Source organism: Jaculus jaculus, chromosome 4, assembly GCF_020740685.1.
Source record: "Jaculus jaculus isolate mJacJac1 chromosome 4, mJacJac1.mat.Y.cur, whole genome shotgun sequence".
NCBI classification, from domain to species: Eukaryota; Metazoa; Chordata; class Mammalia; order Rodentia; family Dipodidae; genus Jaculus; species Jaculus jaculus.
In genome coordinates, this window is record NC_059105.1 from 16947206 (window position 1) to 16967605 (window position 20400).

General features: G+C 46.8%; 1 protein-coding gene across 1 annotated transcript in view; it reads left to right on the top strand.

The window, feature by feature from the left end:
* Window positions 1-20400, top strand: part of Marchf4 (membrane associated ring-CH-type finger 4) — a 138714-nt gene that overhangs the window by 110730 nt on the left and 7584 nt on the right. Inside the window, exon 4 of the mRNA XM_045148485.1 lies at window positions 3680-3872. Within this exon, the coding sequence (XP_045004420.1) occupies window positions 3680-3872 (193 nt within the window). The remainder of the gene's footprint in view (window positions 1-3679; window positions 3873-20400) is intronic.

Sequence of the window (20400 nt, forward strand, 5' to 3'; positions counted from 1 at the left end):
GCATAGCTGTGAAGTGTCACAGAGAGGTGGCTGATTCCTGTGTCCAGGTTCCTAATTTATACCCTAGTGATAGAAGACAGAAAATGGCTAGGCAATCAAGGTAACAGAAAAAAAAAACAAGTGAATTTTTTAAAATGTATTAACTAAAAGCAGGAAATGTCACTAAGTTTACAGAAACCCTCCAGGAAAGATTGCCAGATTCAATTTGCATCCTTCCTAGGGGACAGAAACTTTGACCCTTACCTAAGATACTGGCAAAGCTGTAAAATCTGGTCTTTTCCCATAGTAAGCTGCCGATCTGGTCTTCCTTATGTAGCCACTCTCCATAAAAAACCCGGATCTAAACGGGGCGTGGTGGTGCACACCTTTAATCCCAGGACTTGGGAGGCAGAGGTAGGAGGATTGCCGTGAGTTTGAGGCCACCCTAAGACTACATAGTGAATTCCAGGTCAGCCTGGGCTAGAGTGAGACCCTACCTTTAACACACACACACAATATACACATATACATACACACACATACACACACACACACACACACACACACACACACACACACATATATCTGAGTCTCAAGGGGTGGGGCTTCTCAACACCCTCTTTGCCTCCCTGGACAACAGCTCCACCTGGCCTCCTTCTCGTATGTTCTAAGCTTAAGCCCCCCTTTCTTCGTCCTCCTAAAGCTTTAAGCTATAATAAACATCTTTCTGAACCTTATCCTCTGGTCCATGGATTTCCTTCTTTGGCCAAGAATTCAGGAACACTCCAAACTACCAGTGCATTGGCATACAAGGAACCCCAAATCCCTGAATCACTATGGTGCCAGGCACACATCAGCTAACCCCTGCCTTGGCAAACTCATCTGTATTTATGCTGAAGTAAAGAGTGCCCTTCAAAGCCCTAGCTCCACGTTTCACTCTCATAACACTCCAGGAAGTAAGAAGGACTAATTACTTCCACCTTTATAGAAGGATAAAGAAACTGATAGTCTTCATGATTTACCGACTTCTCACACTCGGGAAGTTTTGGCAACCAATCAACTAGAATCCTATCCTTTGACCCCTTCCTAGTTTAAAGAATGAAACATCTCTTTATACATTATCCCTTCATTTCCCCCCCTCACCAGTGCTACAGGGAAGAGTTCACAGGATACAGATGTCGTGGTTTGGGAAACAGAATCGCATTTGGAAGCAGGTTTCAAAGTTCCAGGAGTTTGTGGCAGACACCTGGTTGCCCCCGCCCCCCCATTTCCTGTTGTCATCTCAGAGCTCGCTGGCTCTCTGCTTTCTTCTTGAAGTTGTCCCCTTGCCCCATACCTCTGTGGAGCCCAGTGTGGCAATGGACAGACAAGGGGTCATGTCCATGGTACCCCACCTTCTTCCCTCCTCATCATATTTCACTCTGGGGTCAGGGACCCTGTTAGGTTCCTTGGGTGCCTTGAGCCTGACGGGAAGGTGTTAGGGAATAGAGAGGGTTTTTACTGAGACAGGGTTTCATGTCACCCAGGCTAGCCTCAAACATGCTGTATAGCAGAGGATGACTTGTGGATCCTCCAGCTTCCACCTCCCAAGTCCTGGGTGGGCCGGCATGTGCCACCATGCCCAGTGTATGTGGTGCTGGGGATCAAACCCAGCACTTTGTGCATGCCACGCAAGCACTCCACCACCTAAGTCACATCCCCAGCTCCTAACTTAGGGATTCTTAAAGATCAGGAAAAGGTGGGGTGGGGTTCTTAGCGCCCCCATGGTAGAAGCAAAGGTTCAGTCAGAAGCCCTACTTGCAGGCAATAGGGCTTGATCTGGAGAAAGCACTTGAAATATATATAAGAGAAGTCTGCATGTCTGGGTCAGCTCCTGGAAAATTCCTTTGTGATGTGTAACCCTAGGCTGGGGAAAACAGTGGAAAATGTAAAGACCTAATTCCCTGTAACTGGATGCTGTCTCTTTCATGAAATGTCAAGGCGCACGCCCTACATTTGGATTTGAAGTAAAAAGGTCTTGCAGTGGTTCCTATTCCTGGAGGCCAGGGGCCGTTCCAGCTGGAGCCAGACTGGGTGCTAAGACGGCCGAGAGAGCGCGCTCTGTCTGCAGGTGAAGGCACAGCGCCTCTCCTGGGTGTTCAGGCTATACCACTTCCTGGGGGCGCTCCCTGAAGGACATTATGCAAAGCCCTTGTAAGTTTTCAGGACTGTCTCTGCTCCCCAGGCCGTGGGCTCTGCTTTATCTAGAGCAGGTAGCATAGTGACCAGACATGGAAAATGTTCTGTATAAATTTGTTGAGTGACTACATGAATCAACCCTGAACTAAAATCCAGCTCGTGACTCATTTAGGCCAATACTACCTGAAACAACCACAGAATCATAAAATTCCAGAAGTGAAACTCACCCATACTCCAACCTCTGCATAATACTGCTGTTAGTACAGTGCTTTTCTTATTTTTATTTATTTGTTTATTTTTAGAGAGGGAGACAGAGGGGGAGAGAGAGGGAGACAGACAAACCACTTTCTGGGCACACATGACCTTGTGCTTGCCTCACCTTTGTGCACCTGGCTCATGTGGGATCTGGAGAGCAGAACATCATGGGGTCCTTAGGCTTCTCGGGCAAGCGCCTTTACTGCTAAGCAATCTCTCCAGCCCAGTGCTTTTCTTTATGTGAAAAAATAAACACACTTAAAAAATATCAGTGTTGATAGATAGCATATTATCACTGTTTTTCTTTTTTTTTTAATTTTTTTTTGTTCATTTTTTATTTATTTATTTGAGAGCGACAGACATAGAGAGAAAGACAGATAGAGGGAGAGAGAGAGAATGGGCGCGCCAGGGCTTCCAGCCACTGCAAACGAACTCCAGACGCGCGCGCCCCCTTGTGCATCTGGCTAACGTGGGACCTGGGGAACCGAGCCTCGAACCGGGGTCCTTAGGCTTCACAGGCAAGCACTTAACCGCTAAGCCATCTCTCCAGCCCTATCACTGTTTTTCTTATCTCACTCCACATGCAATGCCCTCTCCTTCTCTGTCAAATTGGTAGTGGCCAGCGTGTGTGTTAAATGGCACGCAAGCTGGAATCGTAGCATGGATAGCATGAAACAAAGCAAAGGAAGACCTGGGCCCTCTCAGAACCTACTGGTGAGAAAAGACTATTCTGGGCTCTGGGACACACTTGCGCTAGCTCTTTGTTTTCTCCTTCCCAACTTCTGCGTCTCTCAGAATTAAATAGAAGAACCTTTCAGCCATGCATGCCCAGAACCGCCTCCATGCAATGATTTCTGATCATTTCATATGATACAGGTGTTCTCAGCATCACAAGCACAATATGCAGAACTGGAGAGATGGCTCAGTGGTTAAAGCACGTAGCACTTGCTTCCAAAGCCAGCTGACCTGAGTCTGATTCCCCAGCTCATTCAGGTAAAGCCAGATGTACAAGGTGGCACGTGTGTCTGGAGTTCATTTGCAGTGGCCAGAGGCCCTGGTACACCCATCTACTCACCTATCTCGTCTCACATGCAATTGAATAAATAAAATGCTGTTAAATACAATGTGAAACTGTAAAACTGCCCATTGTCCCGGAAGGCCTGGGTTGGATCCTCTGAGAGGTGACCCACCGGAACAGAAGGAGGAGTGATGTGAGTGGGACGGGGACATCCAAGCAGCAGTTAACCTGCCACTCTCTCCTCCCCAGTGGCAGGCCATCTCCCTGACAGTCATTGAGAAGGTGCAGATTGCAGCTGCCATCTTGGGTTCCCTCTTCCTCATCGCCAGTATCTCTTGGCTCATCTGGTCGACCTTCAGTCCGTCTGCAAAATGGCAACGCCAAGACCTCCTTTTCCAGATCTGCTATGGGATGTACGGCTTCATGGACGTGGTGTGCATAGGTGGGTCTAGGGATTGGTCTCCACGGGAAGTGGAGAGGTACGTGACGAGGAAAGGGACAGATCCTGTCAAGTGAGAAGCCAAAGCAGAAATATGCCATGCTTGAGACCTGTGAGCTCAGGAGAGGCCTATCAAGCATGAGAGGTGAGTCGTAGGGCAGGTAGAGGGGCAGAGCAAAAAAAGAAGGATTGAAATTGGTCCCAAGCAAGTCTGTCTCGCTCAGTTGAAGGCGCTGAAGGCAAGGATAAGGAGCCCTGCCTCTAAGGAGGTTAGGGGAAGGGCAGCTGGCTTGTTCCTTGGCCTCAGGCAGAGTGAGGAAGGTTTCCTCTTCATTGCATGTGATAAGTCATGACAGCAGATGTCTATCCAGCAAAATACCTAGAAGCAATCATGATGAGATCTTTTTGTCCCCAGCTTTCCACAAGCCTATTCCTAGTTTCTATTCCCAAGTTTCTCTGGTCTAATGGTTTGCAAACTGGATTAGGGCTAGCATTCTACACACAGCCCCAGGAGCCACCTTTGGGAATAGGAAACAAATGATGCATTAATGGGCCCAAACTGTCACCATGAATTTCTGATGTATATGTGATATATGATATATATGTTTATCAGAAATATATATATTTTCATTCTGTTTCAGGAAACATTTTGTGTAAAAGGCTTCATTCATGATTTTAGGGGAAAATTGGAGCTTCCCTTACCCAACCCCTAAATCAACAACATTCCTTCTCTTTTTCCATCATCGTTTATGGAAGGCTCGGTCCTTTTTCTCTCAACAAACAGCTATAGCCGCCAGTTGCAAAGGTGTGGTGCAAGCATCCGGGGAGGTGGGAATGGCTCTGTGACTCAGTAAAGCAAAGCTGGCCCAAGCACAGGACACAGACCTATCTGGAATCATCTCCGTGCGTCCCAGGGCTGCAGTCCTGGGAACATTCAAGTAACTCCCTTGTCTTCCCTGGCACTGGTGTGTGCATTTCATCAAATACGCCACACTGCTAGGTCTGGCAGGAAGATATCTATTAGCTAGAATTTGGCTGGGATAAAGGTGATGTGAATGTCTCTGAAGTCTTTTATGAATCAGGAAGACCTGGAGAGAAGTACTGATTGCAGCCACGGACCAGTGATGCCAGAAGTTAGGAATTTATCTAAGCCATCTTTCTGCTTCTCTATGCCAGCTAATTCAGTCCACCAACCCCCAAGCTCAAGAGCCTTTTAATTATGGCACCTGGGCAGTCAGCAGTCTGAAAAACAGCCCGTGTGAGGAGGAATGGGGAAGAGCTCGGTGAGTCAGGGCTGTCTCACCGCTGCTGCACTCTCATCTGCTTTTGCCTCCCACCAAACTCCCTTCCTACCCCTGCTGAGGTCTGCGCTGTTGGTGCCAAAAGCCAAGTGTGTCCCCCATATGGAACATGATGGCAGTTTTTGGCGTGGAAGCAGGAACAGAGGAGACACTTCCTGTAGGGTTCTTCAAGCGCCCTTCACTCTCCTTCAGGCAAGGGTTAGATTAGTCCTAAAATGTCCTTTCCTGTCCTGTGGTGTATTACTTTGCTTTGGCTGCAATAGCAAACAATTCTTAAAAAAAAAAAAAAATCATAGTCCCTCACAATAAGTATTCATTCTCCTTCATAGATTTGTGAAATGGCTCAGCCTGTGCTGGCTTGACTGGGTTGAGCTTCTGGACTGGCCTTGGGTCAGCTCCCAGTGTCTCCTCATGCTGGGACCCAGGTTCAATGAGCTGAGATGGGATACTGGGCTGGTCTCTTCTCCCAGCCAAGAGCAGGAGCAGAATAAGCCTCACAGCAATTTGTTAACACCTCTCAAGTCTTCTGTTCAGGCCTGGCACCCTGTCCCTTCTGTCCACAGCCCCATTAGCTAGTACAAGTCACCAGTGAGCCCAGTTATCAGCAGGGCTGTGGGGCATGGAAGTATGCTCCCCTGCCCTCGTGGGTCGAGAGTAAGAAGAGAAGCATAAGTGCCACCTGCCATGGGTGGTTTGAGGATTAAGTTGAATTTAGAGGAGTACAACTCCCTTTCTTTGCAGCTAAAAGAAGTGGGGCTCAGAAACGGGAAGAGATGTGTGCAAGGTTCTTGGGTGGAATTAAAAGCAAAAGTGTCAGGCTGGGGAAATTGCTTAGTGATTAAGGCACTTGCCTGTGAAGCCTAAGGACCCATGTTCAACTCTCCAGATCCCACATAAGCCAGACACATAAAGGTGAGGCAAGTGCAAGGTCACACATTCCCAGTAAGTAGCACAAGCATCTGGAGTTCGATTTCAGTGACTGAGGCCCTGGCGCACCAATTCTCTCTCTCTGAAAAGTACATGAATAAATGAAGTAAAATGTCCTGACTCACAGTCCACTACTTTTTCTGTTAATTCTCTGGCATCAGTAGCAGGCATACCATGATATCACATATGAGGTACGTACAGAGACCACTTGTGACCTCAGATATGCCTGGACTCACTGATGAGGGGGCCTTTGTGAAAATCCCAGCCCCCCACGGCTCTGAGCCCCTGCACGCCTACTGTGGCGTGTGTGGCGCTGTGGGCTCTGCAGCTCCAGGTCACGTCTCTCTGGGCTGTGCCCTGTGCCGCCTTTTCTTCTGTGGTTTCTGGGCTCCTCGTTCTGCCCACTTTCCTCCTAGCCCCTTCTATTTCTGTACTTCTTTCTTCTCTTATCCAAGTGTTATGCAGGCATCCAGGTTCTGGAAGATGCTAAGTGTACTGAATTTGAGATATTTCACATTATTTTCATTTTCTTGATGCTCTTTGGGGGGACCCTTGTACACACAAAACCACACCTTAATCTTTACAGTCTGCTCAAACAATCCAGTGACAGCTTGGGAGACAGACAATGGAGGGAAAGGAACACACAAGGACCCCAGTGGCTTTGGTTCCCATCTCCAAAAGTCTCTATTGGCATGTAGACTATCTTGCCATTAAAGTGTTCAGTCTCCTCTACCATCTTTAAATTATTTTATTTTTATTTATTTGACGAGAGGGAGAGGGAGATAATGGGTGTACCAGGACCTCTAGCCAGTGCAAACAAATTCCAGATGCATGTGCCACCTTGTGCATCTTGCTTATGTTGGTACTGGGTAATAGAACCTGGGTCCTTAGATTTTGCAGGCAAGTACCTTAACTACTAAGCCATTTCTCCAGCCCTAGAATTTTTTTAATTATATTTTAAAATGGGTTGAAGAGATTGCTCAGTGGTTAAAGGTGCTTGCTTGCAAAGTCTGGTGGCCTGGGTTTGATTCCCCAGTACCTATGTAAAGTCAGATGCACAAATGACACATGCATCTGGAGTTCATGTGTAGCATAAAGAGGCATGGTTTGCCCATCCCCCCACCTCTCTCTCTCTTTCTCTCCCTTCATAAATAAATAAAGAAAATAAAGAAAGAAAAATATTTTTAAAATCCAAAGCTAAAATAATTATTTGAGAGAGAGAAGATGAGGGAGGGAAAAATATGAGCATACCAGGGCCTTTAGCTGCTGCAAACCAATTCCAGATGCATGGACCACTTTGTGTATCTGGCTTTACGTAGGGACTGGGGAATAGAACCTTGCCGCGGACTGACTCTCGGGGAGATCAGGACCGAGGGAGAACAAGGGCGAAGGCTCAAGGAGAACTCGGGATTCGGCGAGGAAATGACAGACAGACACACTCTAGGTAGAATATGCTGCTGCAATTTACTGAAGGTTTCATGAAGATTTTATACAGATTGAACAGGGAAACTTAGCAAGCCAACAAGTGATCTCAGAAATCATTAATCTAAACAATCTTAAGTATTGTTCTATTGTAAGCATACATGTAATGTTGATCAGGCAGGAACTGTACCCATTTTTTAAGAAGGGCGCCTTGTATCATTGACCACAACATTATACAAACAGAAACTAGGTGTAAGGTGAATAACAGGTTACTTATTTCTTATACCCCAAGGACTGTATAAACACCAAGGCTTACGCTTCCTTGTTAAGCGTTCCCATAAATGGAAGAGAATGCCATAGCCTCCTTTTTACTTCATAATTCACCCATCTATTACCGAATTCATCATATCCTCCCTCATAGGGGAGTGGAACTAAGTAGATTCCAGCTCTAGGAGTCCACCATCTGCCCTTGATCAAGTACTGAACATATCCCCCAGGAAGTATCCTGGTGGAAATGCCTAAGTTTTGTAACTCCTTATCTGCAGAACTGTCATGTTTCTTATGAACACTACCGATCAACATTTCTACTTTCATATTCTCAGGCTCAGTATCGTTCTCAAACATCATAAGCTGTTTTTACTTTACACCATCTAAAAACTGTTCTAGAGTTAATTTTTTATTCCTAGTAGAGTTATACATTCTCTCCATTGCCCTAATCATAGGAGGGGCACATTCAATGCTTAGATTGTTTCTTGTACTCTGATTGCGTGCATGATTACTAATAAGTGTTGAATTAGCTGTTCTTAGACAAACAGCTAGAAGAAAGCAGGAAAGAAACAGCATTGGCACCAGCAATTAGGTCGTCGTGACTTCATGGGCAGCAGGAACCTTTACAGTAACTGACTGCCAAGGGGTCACTGGGGGCATCCCTCCGAGGAGTGCTGGCCCTCTGTCCTCAGCTCTCTTCCAGTGCAGAAGCATTTCTGCTTGCTACACAGGCGAGGTCGCCATGGACGTAGCAGAACCTGAGTCAGTGGGCTTTGCAAGCAAGTACCTTCAACCACTGAGCCATCTCTCCAGCCCTCCTGTAACATCTTATTGGTTAAAATTGGGGTTAATTCCACTTCTGAGCATATTCCTATGGACAAAGATTGTTCTTCTCACTTCTTTGATGGTAAAGGCAGACCCTGAGGACTTGAGCTGACTCGGGCTAAAAGCAAGATGCTCAGTCCAGTGTTTTCTTAGGAGAGACTCACTGTCCACAGGAGAAGAGGAAATAGGGCGGAGATGACAAGTGGCCCAGAGAAGGGAGCAGGTGACAGGCAGCAGAGAGCACCAGCAGATTCCTGTGGTGCTTATGCCCACGACAGTCTTGATGCTAGTGAAGATGGTCCATGGGGACGATGGTCCCTGATGATGGTGGTCTGTGGTGAAGATGGTCTGTGGTGATGATGGTCCATGGAGATGATGGTCCGTGGAGATGATGGTCCGTGGAGATGATGGTCCGTGGAGATGATGGTCCGTGGAGATGATGGTCCGTGGAGATGATGGTCCATGGAGATGATGGTCCATGATGATGATGGTCCATGGAGATGATGGTCCATGGAGATGATGGTCTGTGGGGTGATGGTCCATGATGATGATGGTCCATGGAGATGATGGTCGATGGAGATGATGGTCGATGGAGATGATGGTCCATGGAGATGATGGTCCATGGAGATGATGGTCCATGGAGATGATGGTCCATGGAGATGATGGTCTGTGTGGTGATGATGGTCCATGGGGATGATGGTCTGTGGTGATGATGATCCATGGGGATGATGGCCCGTGGTGATGATGGTCCATGATGATGATGGTCCATGGAGATGATAATCCATGGGGATTATGGTCTGTGGTGATGATGGTCTGTGGTGATGATGGTCCATGATGATGATGGTCCATGGGGATGATGCTGGGGTTAAAGATGAAATACAAGCATCATTTATTCTTCCTTGGCAGTGCTATGAGAAATGGAGAGAAAACATATAACACTACCCAAGTGATGTAAAAATATCCACCACCAAGGGCCATTTTTTTGGCAAAAGACTTGAGTGGAAATGGATGTGTCCACCAGGAATATCTTTATTTTTAGACTTAACAGTCATTCAAATTCATCAGATGCCCACTTGGCATCAGTCAGGGGTGGGAGAGTGCTGGGTGGCAAGTCAGGCTTACTTGTGTGGGAGACCCCTCATGACACTCGACACCCTTCCTAGTCCAGGCTCATCTCTTAGCTCAGGAGCAAAATGAGATCAATAAAGTCAGTGCATGGTCAGCCTGGGCAGTTTACAGGATCCCCTGGAAATGCTGGTTGAGAAAAAAATGCTTAGCAAAAGAATTCATATTAGGGTAGGGATAATGGTTCTGTGAGCAAAGTCACTGTCATGCAAGCTTGAGTCCTGGGTCTGGCTCCCCAGTCCCCATGTAATAAAACCAGGTATAACAGCAGCAACGTGTTAGCCCAGCACTGGGCAAGAGGATTCCCTAGGGTACATTGGCTAGCTAGTCTAGCTGAATCAGTGAACTAGAAATTCAAGAAGGGAACCTGCCTAAGGAAATAAGGTGGGCGAAGCCAGGTGCCTCAATAAATAAGGTGGTGGTGCATGCCTTTAATCCCAGCACTCGGGAGGCAGAGGTAGGAGGATCGCCATGTGTTCAAGGCTACCCTGAACCTACATAGTGAATTCCAGGTCAGCCAGGGCCAGAGCAAGACCCTACTTCAAAAAAACAAAAAAAGAAGAAGAAGAAAGAAAGAAAGAAGGTGGGGAGTAATTGAGGAAGACATTTCATGTTGGCCTCTAGCCTCCATATGCATTCACACACCCATGCACGTGCACACACACGCATGCACTACACCACGTACGCATATGTCCTTAGTCACAAGCTCCTTGGATTAATGGAGCAATTCAGCACATGCATGATATTTTTAGGTGCAAGGAAAATGAGCCTAGTACAGTGTAAGTTCAAAAGGCTGAGTTGGGGAAGTAGAATTCAACCATCTGCTGCTGTGCATTTCTGGGGTTCTCCTCTCATTTTTTTTTTTCAGATATCAGAAACAAATTATTCCCTGTGACTACTAAATGGCCACAGATAGTAGAGAATAGAGGAAACAAAAAATAGGTGATTGTGACAAATCTTTAAAAATAGACTTACCAGTCAAGCATGGTGGTGCATGCCTTTGATCCCAGCACTCAGGAGGCAGAGGTAGGAAGATTCCCATGAGTTTGAGGCCAGTTTGGGTCTATGGAATAAGTTCTAGGTCAGACTGGGCTAGAGTGACACCCTACCTTGAAAACAAAACAAAAAGTAGATTTACCTTCCTCTTGGAGTGGTGTGCTTAGGATGAGTTCCTGAAGACAGGAGGAGCTCTGTGGAGAGAATCCACTGGACGGTACTCTGCTGTGGAGCATGATCTGCTTAATGCACCATCTGCAGCTGTATCCACCCATCTGGCCTCTGGGACCATCAGTGTCACTGAGAAGGCTCCAATGTCACAGAGAATGGTCATTAGCGGAGCTGGAGAGATAGCTTAGTGGTTAAGGAGCTTGCCTGTGAAGCCTAAGGAACCAGGTTCAATTCCCCAGCACCCAACGTAAGCCAGATACACAAGGTGGTACATGCATCTGGAGTTCCTTTGCAGTGGCTAAAGGCCTTGGCACTCCCATTCTATCTCTCTATCTGCCTCTCTTTCTCTCTCTCTCTTTCCAATAAATAAATAAATAAAGACGTCCATTTAAAAGGAAAAGAATAGTCTTTAATGTTCATCAAAGGATTCTGCTGGAAGTGGTGGCCAGTGATTTCTGGGCTCTCCGCTTGATGAAGCATATCTCCGTATTTGACATCAGTGAATGTCAACCCATTGACCTCATATCAGACAGCTATGTACTTAATGATATAATCTACCCCAAAAGACAAAATATGGGGTTGAGGATTTAGGCCAGTTCTAGAGTGCTTGTCTAGTAAGCGCAAGGGCCTGAATTTGGTCCCTACCACTGGGGGATTGGCAGAGGCAAGTCATCTCTTGGCTTAGAGTCTTAACTTCAGGGACCAGTGCATGCTAATGTGCAAGCCACATGTAAGTTGACATGGACAAAACAAACTACCGAACCATGTGAGGAAGTGACGAGGGTCCATCCTTCCTACAAGAGCTACAGGATGAATCCCTCGGTCCATGTTCCAAGGGTGAGAAAAGGCCCAGAGCAGCTATGCTCCAGGTACCATAGCTAAGCAGATGGTTGCACTGAGGACAGGACCAAGAGCCCCCGGCTTTGACTCCAGGCCACTGTCCATCACCTACTTCTCTTGTTGCTGTATGAAATTGTTCCCACCAACAGGGGCAACCCTCAGCCAGGCAATATCCTCACAGCAGAGCTTGGGAAATTAGCATAGTCTTAACTTCTGGAAGCAGTGAGAACTTCACTGGGCCTCATCTGCTCCTGTCTCGTGTGTTCAGGGTTCGGGAGATTAGCCATTGTTGTGCCTTCTTTTGGATCATTGCTCTTTTGATACCAATTGAGAGAGCGGTTTGAGAAATTCAGGTGAACATCCAGGCAGAGGGACAAGAGGCAGCTCCCAAGCCAACAGTTTAGTCTAGAGAAACAAGACGCATAGAAGACACTGTGGACTGCAGAGAGAAGGCAGTGCCAGGGAAGGTCTCTTTGTGGGACTTGAAAGGGAGAAGGTCTTCCATAGCCGTTGAGAGGCAGAGGAAGATGTTGATGTTATCAGGACATTTCTGGCAAAGGTTGGTGACATTGGAAGGTGGGAGGTGACAAGGGGGGATGAGGATCTCTAGTGACTGCCCAGGCTTCTGTTGTACTTGGGTAAGCAGATTGGGAGTTGAGGCTGTGAGTTTTAATAAGCTAATAGAAGAGGAATGTTCACAGAAGTGGCAAAGTACAGAGGACAGGGGGACATTCAACATTAATGTTTCCAGGGGAGAAGTCACTTTTTTCCAGTGGGGTAGCCACTGGTAAGTCATCCATGCACTAGTGACTAACTTCCCACCATGCCCATGTGGGTAACCCTAATTCAACTCGGTAGACCTCTCTCTAACACACACACACACACACACACACACACACACACCTCATGAAAATAGGGCTTAGCCATTAAAGGCACTTCCAAAGCCTGGCAGCCTGAGGTCAAATCTCCAGCACTCATGTAAAACCAGATGCACAAATCGGCACATGAATCTGGAGTTCATTTGCAGTAGCAGGTGGGCCAGACACACCCATTCCTTCTCTCATTCTCCGCTCTCTCTTTCTCTCTCTCTCCTTGCAAATAGATATATAAAAGTAGGAGGGAAGGAGTTGAGAAGGATGGGGTCAGCAGGCGCGGGGAAGGGGGTGAGAGAGTAGTGGGGTGTGCATTTGATCACAACACCTTCTATACGTGGTGGTTTACAGGGAAAATGTTTTCCATAAACTCACGTGTTCGAACACTTACTCACCAGTTGGTGGCACTAATCAGGAAGGCTGAGGAACCTTTAGGAAGTGGAGTCCAGCTGGAGGGAGGAAGTGTGTCACTGGGGACAAGCGTCACAGCCCAGCTCGGCTGGCTCTTGCTACTTCCTTCCTGCTGACGTGGTGATATGGCAGTGTGATCCTGGCCTCTTGCTTCTGTCACACCTTCCCCACCAACTGTAAGCTGGAAAGAAAAACAACAACCCTTTTCTTCCTTAAGGTGCTTCTGGTCAGGTATTTAGTCCCAGCAACGAGAAAGTAACTGATAGGGTATCTATGTATGAAATTGTTAATAAATGACATTTTGGGGATAGATGCAGAAAGAATTTATAAAAAAAATAGGATGAACTGAGTCTCCAGACCCAGGGTGGAGGGTTTCTGGAAAGACAAAAGTTACCAGACAGAATGATCTAAGGCCCACACACAGCTTGCTGAGTTTCTTACTGACCCTATGACGTTGAGTGATTTACACAGCCTCTGCCTCCCTTTCTTCAACTGTGAAATGGGATAACAGCAGCATCCTTGGAGAGCTGTTTAGAGGATCAAGATGGCACTGGTCAAGAGTAGACACAAGCACAGTGACCAGGGAAGGAAGCATCTGACCAGCATGGAGCCCCTTGTTGGGAGCCCTGAGCAAAGGTTTGTCAAAATGGCTCAAACCTGAAGCCAGGCACAGCCCAGACAGGCACAGAGTCTGAACCCGCGTCCTCACATAACCCACTCTGACCGCGAGTCCATTGTTTGAAGGTTCTTGGTTCCCTCTCCCACCAGCCTCCCCTCATAGAGACCTTGTCCACCCACCTCCTCCTCCATCTTCCCTAATGACACTGTCTGCAGCAGCCAAGAGTCTGGTAGACCCTTCCAGCAAACAAATGGGGCATCCCCTCTCCAGTGGCTCAAGTTATTAGGACTTAACAAGAGAAAATTAAGTAAAGGCTTTGGCACCAAAAAGCATATTTCCCTACCACCTAGACCAAAGATATTGGTCATCAAAAAGTCAGCTCAGGGGCTGGAGAGATAGCTTAGCAGTTAAGCGCTTGCCTGTGAAGCCTAAGGACCCCAGTTTGAGGCTTCATTCCCCAGGACCCACGTTAGCCAGATGCACAAGGGGGCACACGCATCTGGAGTTCGTTTTTAGTGGCTGGAAGCCCTGGCGTGCCCATTCTCTCTCCCTCCCTCCCTCTCTCTCCCTCCCTCCCTCTCTCTCCCTCCCTCCCTCTCTCTCCCTCTCTCTCTCTCTCTCTCTCTATCCCTCTTTCTCTCTGTGTCACTCTCAAATAAATAAAGAAATAAATATTTAGAAAAAAAAAGTCAGCTGAGGGCTTGAGAGGTGGCTTAGCTGTTAAGGCGCTTGCCTGTGAAGGCTAAGAACCAATGTTTGACTCCCCAGATCCCACATAAGCCAGACGCACAAAGTGATGTGTGCACACAAGGTCATGCATGCACACAAGGTGACGCATGTGTCTGTAGTACAATTGCAGTGGATGGAGGCCCTGGCATGCATTTTCTCTCTTTTGCTCTCTGTCTCATAAAAAAAGTCAATGAGGGTATCATTTTCATTGTGTATGTGTTTTCCTTGAGAGTGGTGTGAGGTGGAGGGAAGGAAGAAGAGGAGTGTTTCTGAGACGAGTTCCAAACCTTTAAAACAGTGCAATGCAGTATTTAGAAAGGTTTTAAAAATCTTGGGAGCCTGAGGAGATGCTCAGTTGTTAAAGGCATTTGTCAACCAACCCAGGTCCAATCCTCAGCCCCATGTAAAGTCTATTGCAGTATCTGTGATCCCAAAGTGCCTCCTGCTATGGGAGGCTGAACCAGAAGAATACAGACTTATGGGCCAGCTAGACTGCCCTTCCCAGTGGGGAAAAAGAGAGAGAGAAAGAGGGCTGGAGAGATGGCTTAGCGGTTAAGCGCTTGCCTGTGAAGCCTAAGGACCCCAGTTTGAGGCTCGGTTCTCCAGGACCCACGTTAGCCAGATGCACAAGGGGGCGCACGCGTCTGGAGTTCGTTTGCAGAGGCTGGAAGCCCTGGCGCGCCCATTCTCTCTCTCTCCCTCTATCTGTCTTTCTCTCTGTGTCTGTTGCTCTCAAATAAATAAAAAATTAAAAAAAAAAGAGAGAGAGAGAAAAGAAACCTTGATTCAAATAAAGTAGAATGAGAATACCAGCATCTCAAGGTTGTCCTCTGACTTAAACATAAACATACATAAGCACACACATACATACATATACACATGTACAACTTATTTTAAAAAATATTTTGTTAAACTTTCTTCTGTGTGTGATCCTTTGAGTTTCTGTCCTGTGATATGGAAATGCCCACTCACCCTTAGAGATTGAAGACTTAAATCTCATTTGACAGCAAATGGGCAGAGGCAAGAGAATTGTAACCACTTTTTTTAAATCTAATTTTAATTCACATTAACTCAAAAATCACATAGATGGAACAAAGATTCTGTCCTTCTTTCCTCTTTCTGGCTAGAATGATGCCCCATGTCAGACTTGTAAATTCTCTAACTAGCAAGCAGACTACTCTACGGAAGCAGCCTGGCTCGGGAGATGAGAGGCCAGATTCGCCTCTGGTGAGCTCTGGGGCCTGAGGCAGTTACTGTCTTTCTCCACAAGTGGTTCCTCATCTTTCAGGTGGAAGGGTTGAGCCTGATGGCCTTCAGGGTTCTTGCACATCTGACGTCATGAATTCAGAAGGGACGTGCACTCAGAGGGGACAACGGATGTGACAATAACATCAGGCCAGCCAAACAACTGATACAAGAAGTATTGGCCTCATAAAAGAATAAGAGAATGTGCGTTCTGTTCTCTGCAAGTGGTTTGTCCAGTTTTCTGGATCAGTTTTGCCACCTACAACTCCCTGTGCATAGCCACCTCTCTCCACAGCGAGCCTGCTGGATGCTTGGAGGGTGAAGATGAGTTTAGAAGCTAATTTGCCAAGTGGACCATTGTCCACTTCCAAAGAGTCTTCATGGGAGACACTTCTCTTGTTCCAAATGTGCCTCAAAAAAAAAGCCAAAATAAGCCAGGCATGGTGGCACACACTTTTAATCCCAGCACTTAGGAGACAGAGGTAGGAGGATCACCCTGAGACTACATAGTGAATTCCAGGTCAGTCTGGGGTGGAGCAAGACACTACCTTGAAAAAAAAAAATCAGGAACACATCTTTGGAGCTAACTATCTTCAGCATCAGACAGATTCAGGATTAACATGTCTGTCCATTGGTGGGTTTGTAGTTAGGAATAATCCCAACTGTTAAATAAAGTAGATGTTCAAATGAGCTAATATATTTTTGGGACTCCACAAAACACAGCAACAGTTCACAAACTGCTCTTGTCTTATAGCCTGTAACCTAGCACTGAAAATGTGTTTATTTAAAACTTCAGTAACTGGGCTAGAGAGATGGCTTAATGGTTAAGGCGCTTGCCTGGGAAGCCAAAGGACCCAGGTTCAATCCTCCAGGTCACACATAAGCCAGATGCACATGCTGGCGCATGCGTCTGGAGTTCATTTGCCGTGGCTAGAGGCCCTGATGCCCATTCTCACTCTCTTTATCTCTCTCTCCTGCCTTCTCTGTGTCTCTAATAAATAAAATAAATCTTTATTAAAAAAAAAAAACTTCAGTAATCACCTGTCCCCAACTTACAGTGATTTTACCCAACAGAGGTTCCTGAGAGGCAAGAGATCTTCCTCCACACAGTGATTTGGGAACCAAGCTCCTTCCACATTGAAACTACACAGCTGCTTCCATGAGTGAGGCGGTTCCTCTCAACACTTTTCACCTGAATATGAATTTCTTAAACTTTAGAAGGCTGTATCTGCCTGGATTCTAGTCTGCTTCCCCTGCTCCCTGCCCTTCATCATAGGAAGGCAGACATAGCCTTCTAAAGCCAGCCCCAGAGACCTACTTCTGACACTGAGGCTCCACCTCTAGAAGGTTCCACAATTCTCAAAACAGCACCACAAGCCGGGCGTGGTGGCGCACGCCTTTAATCCCAGAACTTGGGAGGCAGAGGTAGGAGGATTGCCTTGAGTTCAAGGCTACCCTGAGACTACATAATTAATTCCAGGTCAGCCCGGGCCAGAGTGGGACCCTACCTCGAAAACAACAACAACAACAACAATAATAATAATATTAAAAAACAAACAGCACCAAAAAGCTAGGGGCTAAGTGTTCAAAACATGAGCCTATGGGAAACATTTCAAATTCAAACCATAGCGTACAGCTTTGGCCTGTCTGCCTACACTAGATGCTTTCATAACTTCACAATAATGTATGTTAAGTGCAGCTTGACCATGCCTAACAAGCACGAAGAGGTCCCCCTGGAGAATATTAGATGGCTTTGCCAATCTGGCATCTTCTAGCAGTGCCAAAAATAGCTAGTTATATTTACTTACTTATTATTTATGTAAGATGAAATCAGTGATACTTATTTAATAGTAATGATAAAATAATAACTAGCATTTATTATTCATTAGTCAAAGTACTGTGAAATGTGCCCCATGTACTATAATATTAGCCCTTTTTAAAACTCCCTAACTTGGTGGTACAGTTAGTCCTGTAATGGCCATTTTCTTCATGAGAAAACCAAGAATGAGAGGTGATCCACTCACAGCTAGAATTTCACCTGACCCTAAAGCTTACATACATAAAGGTCAATGTTCACTTCATGGATAAGTCGTGTGTCTTTGTGCAAGACATTTATTGCCTTTGAGGAAGTTCCTCTTCTGTAAGATAGAAATAATATGACTTCCCTCATAAGGTTTCTATGAGAAGCAGCCTGTTTTGCAAAGCCCTGTTATGAGTGATAGACCATCATAAGCACTCAAGAAACACCAGCTATCCCTACCATCACCATCCTCGTCATGACCTTCATCATCCAAGCTTGAACACGACTCAGTGTGGCTGGGAAATGCCAAATCTCTTGCCATTCTTTCCATGGAGTAAGAGCGCTGAACTTCACAATGCTCCTGCCCAAAGACCTGCAGGACGTAACTTCAGGAACATACTTCTAGAGCTCTGCCCCTCCGTGATAGCAGCGGATATTTGCAGCTCCCCAAATCTCTCTCCTCTACCTGGTCCTGTTGTATAAAACTCACTTCAGGGCTGCAGAGATGGCTTCCGAGTTAAGGCACTTGCCTGTGTAGCCTAAGGACCCAGGTTTGACTCCCCAGGACCCACATAAGCCAGATGCACAAGGGGGCGCATGTGTCTGCAGTTCATTTGCAGTGGCTGACGGCCCTGGAGCACCCATTCTTTCTGTCTGTTTCTCTTCTATCTTTCTCTGCTTGCAAATAAGTAAATACAACAAAACTCACTTCCTTCCAAAGCACTTCATGCTTTTTTTTTAAATTTTATTTATTTATTTATTTGAGAGCGACAGACACAGAGAGAAAGACAGATAGAGGGAGAGAGAGAGAATGGGCGCGCCAGGGCTTCCAGCCTCTGCAAACGAACTCCAGACGCGTGCGCCTCCTTGTGCATCTGGCTAACGTGGGACCTGGGGAACCGAGCCTCGAACTGGGGTCCTTAGGCTTCACAGGCAAGCGCTTAACCGCTAAGCCATCTCTCCAGCCCCACTTCATGCTTTTATTGGTTTCCTTGGGAAAGGCTTCCTATTGAAGCCTGCACTGCCCAGGGTGAGCAGAGGGGCCACTCTGAAGTCTTGAAACACACTCTGCAGCCTGCTGGAGGTCAGCCTGCCCTGCAGGACTCTGCTGGGGTGAGAGCTCTGACAGAAGCTACTCAGGGAAACACTGTCACCTGCATGCCCCGCTCACACACACAGCTGCAACACTAACAGGAAAGATGGCTTCATACCCTCACCAGATGCTCTTGGAATCTTTTGTACTTTGAGTCCTTATTGCTGGGATCCTTCCAATCAAAGTGAACCTGCCTAAATGGGGCCCTGAGGTCCTGAGGTCCTTCTCTCTTACGCCCTCCTCAGGGAGGCCTCTAGCAGTGCATGCTGGTCACACCGAGACAAACATGAAGGCATACCCTGTGGAGAGGACGGGGAGGTGGACGCCAATCTGGCTTCTCCCAGCTGCTAAACTCTGAACCCACCCCAAATGACTGGTTGTGTCTATTTCTCGCCCATACTCAGTAATTGCTTTACATCAGGTTCCAAACAGGGCTGTGGCATGTGTTTGGCCATGATAAACCTTTAGGGAAAGGCACAAGGACCCACGTCACAGCCATCTGACCATGGGATAGTCTGCAGATGGTGGCTGGATGCTATGTGGGTGGATCCTTTGTTGTGATGGGTAGGGGCTGGACGAGTTGTTCGGACAGGACCATCCACTTGCGGTGGCCAGCCTTCTCCCCCATCCTTGTAGCCTAAGCAAAAGGCTATCTCACCTAGAGGGAGGGACACAGGGAGTGCTACCAAGACAAAGACCGGGTCTGGCAACCTGCAGGCCATCTGTATGAGGCAAGGTGGAGAGACATTACATAGATGAAGTGGCCATCCCTCTGGAACTGGATTTTCTGCAAATATGACTGAGGTTTGGGTGCATTGTAGGTTGTTGTTGGATACCTGTTAAATAGAAAACCCCAGGAAAGGGATTAGATAAAAATTTCTGGGCCAGGGCTGGAGAGATGGCTTAGCGGTTAAGCGCTTGCCTGTGAAGCCTAAGGACCCCGGTTCGAGGCTCGGTTCCCCAGGTCCCACGTTAGCCAGATGCACAAGGGGGCGCACGCATCTGGAGTTCGTTTGCAGAGGCTGGAAGCCCTGGCGTACCCATTCTCTCTCTCTCCCTCGATCTGTCTTTCTCTCTGTGTCTGTCGCTCTCAAATAAATAAATAAATAATTTAAAAAAAAAATTTCTGGGCCAGGCTGGAGAGATGGCTTAGCAGTCAAGACGCTTGCCTATGAAGCCTAAGGACTCCATGTTCGAACACTCCAGATCCCATGTAAGCCAGACATGAGGCAAGCGCAAATCTGCACATGCCCACTAGGTGGTGCAAGTGTCTGGAGTTCAATTTTAGTGACTGAGGCCCTGGAGCACCAATTCTCTCTCTCTCTCTCTCAAAAAATAAAATTAAAGTATTTTTCTTTCTGGGCCTCTCATTTTACCATGCATCTTAATTTCACATTTTCTTTGGCTGTCTACCCTTTTCACAAATGGCCTTCTCTTCTCACCTGAATCCAGCCTCTTTCTCTATCCGCTACTGTTTCCGACTCCTCATCCTTCCCTGTCACCTGTCAGCCTTGCCCGCATCACCTGCCCTATCACATGAGCCATAAAAAAAAAAAAAAAATCCCTCCAAATCAATAGGTAATTTATAGAGCAGGAAGCAGAGGAAGGGCCAAGGAGAGTGAGTAGGCATGAGGTAGTTTGTGTTTCTCCAACTCTTGCCAAACTAGT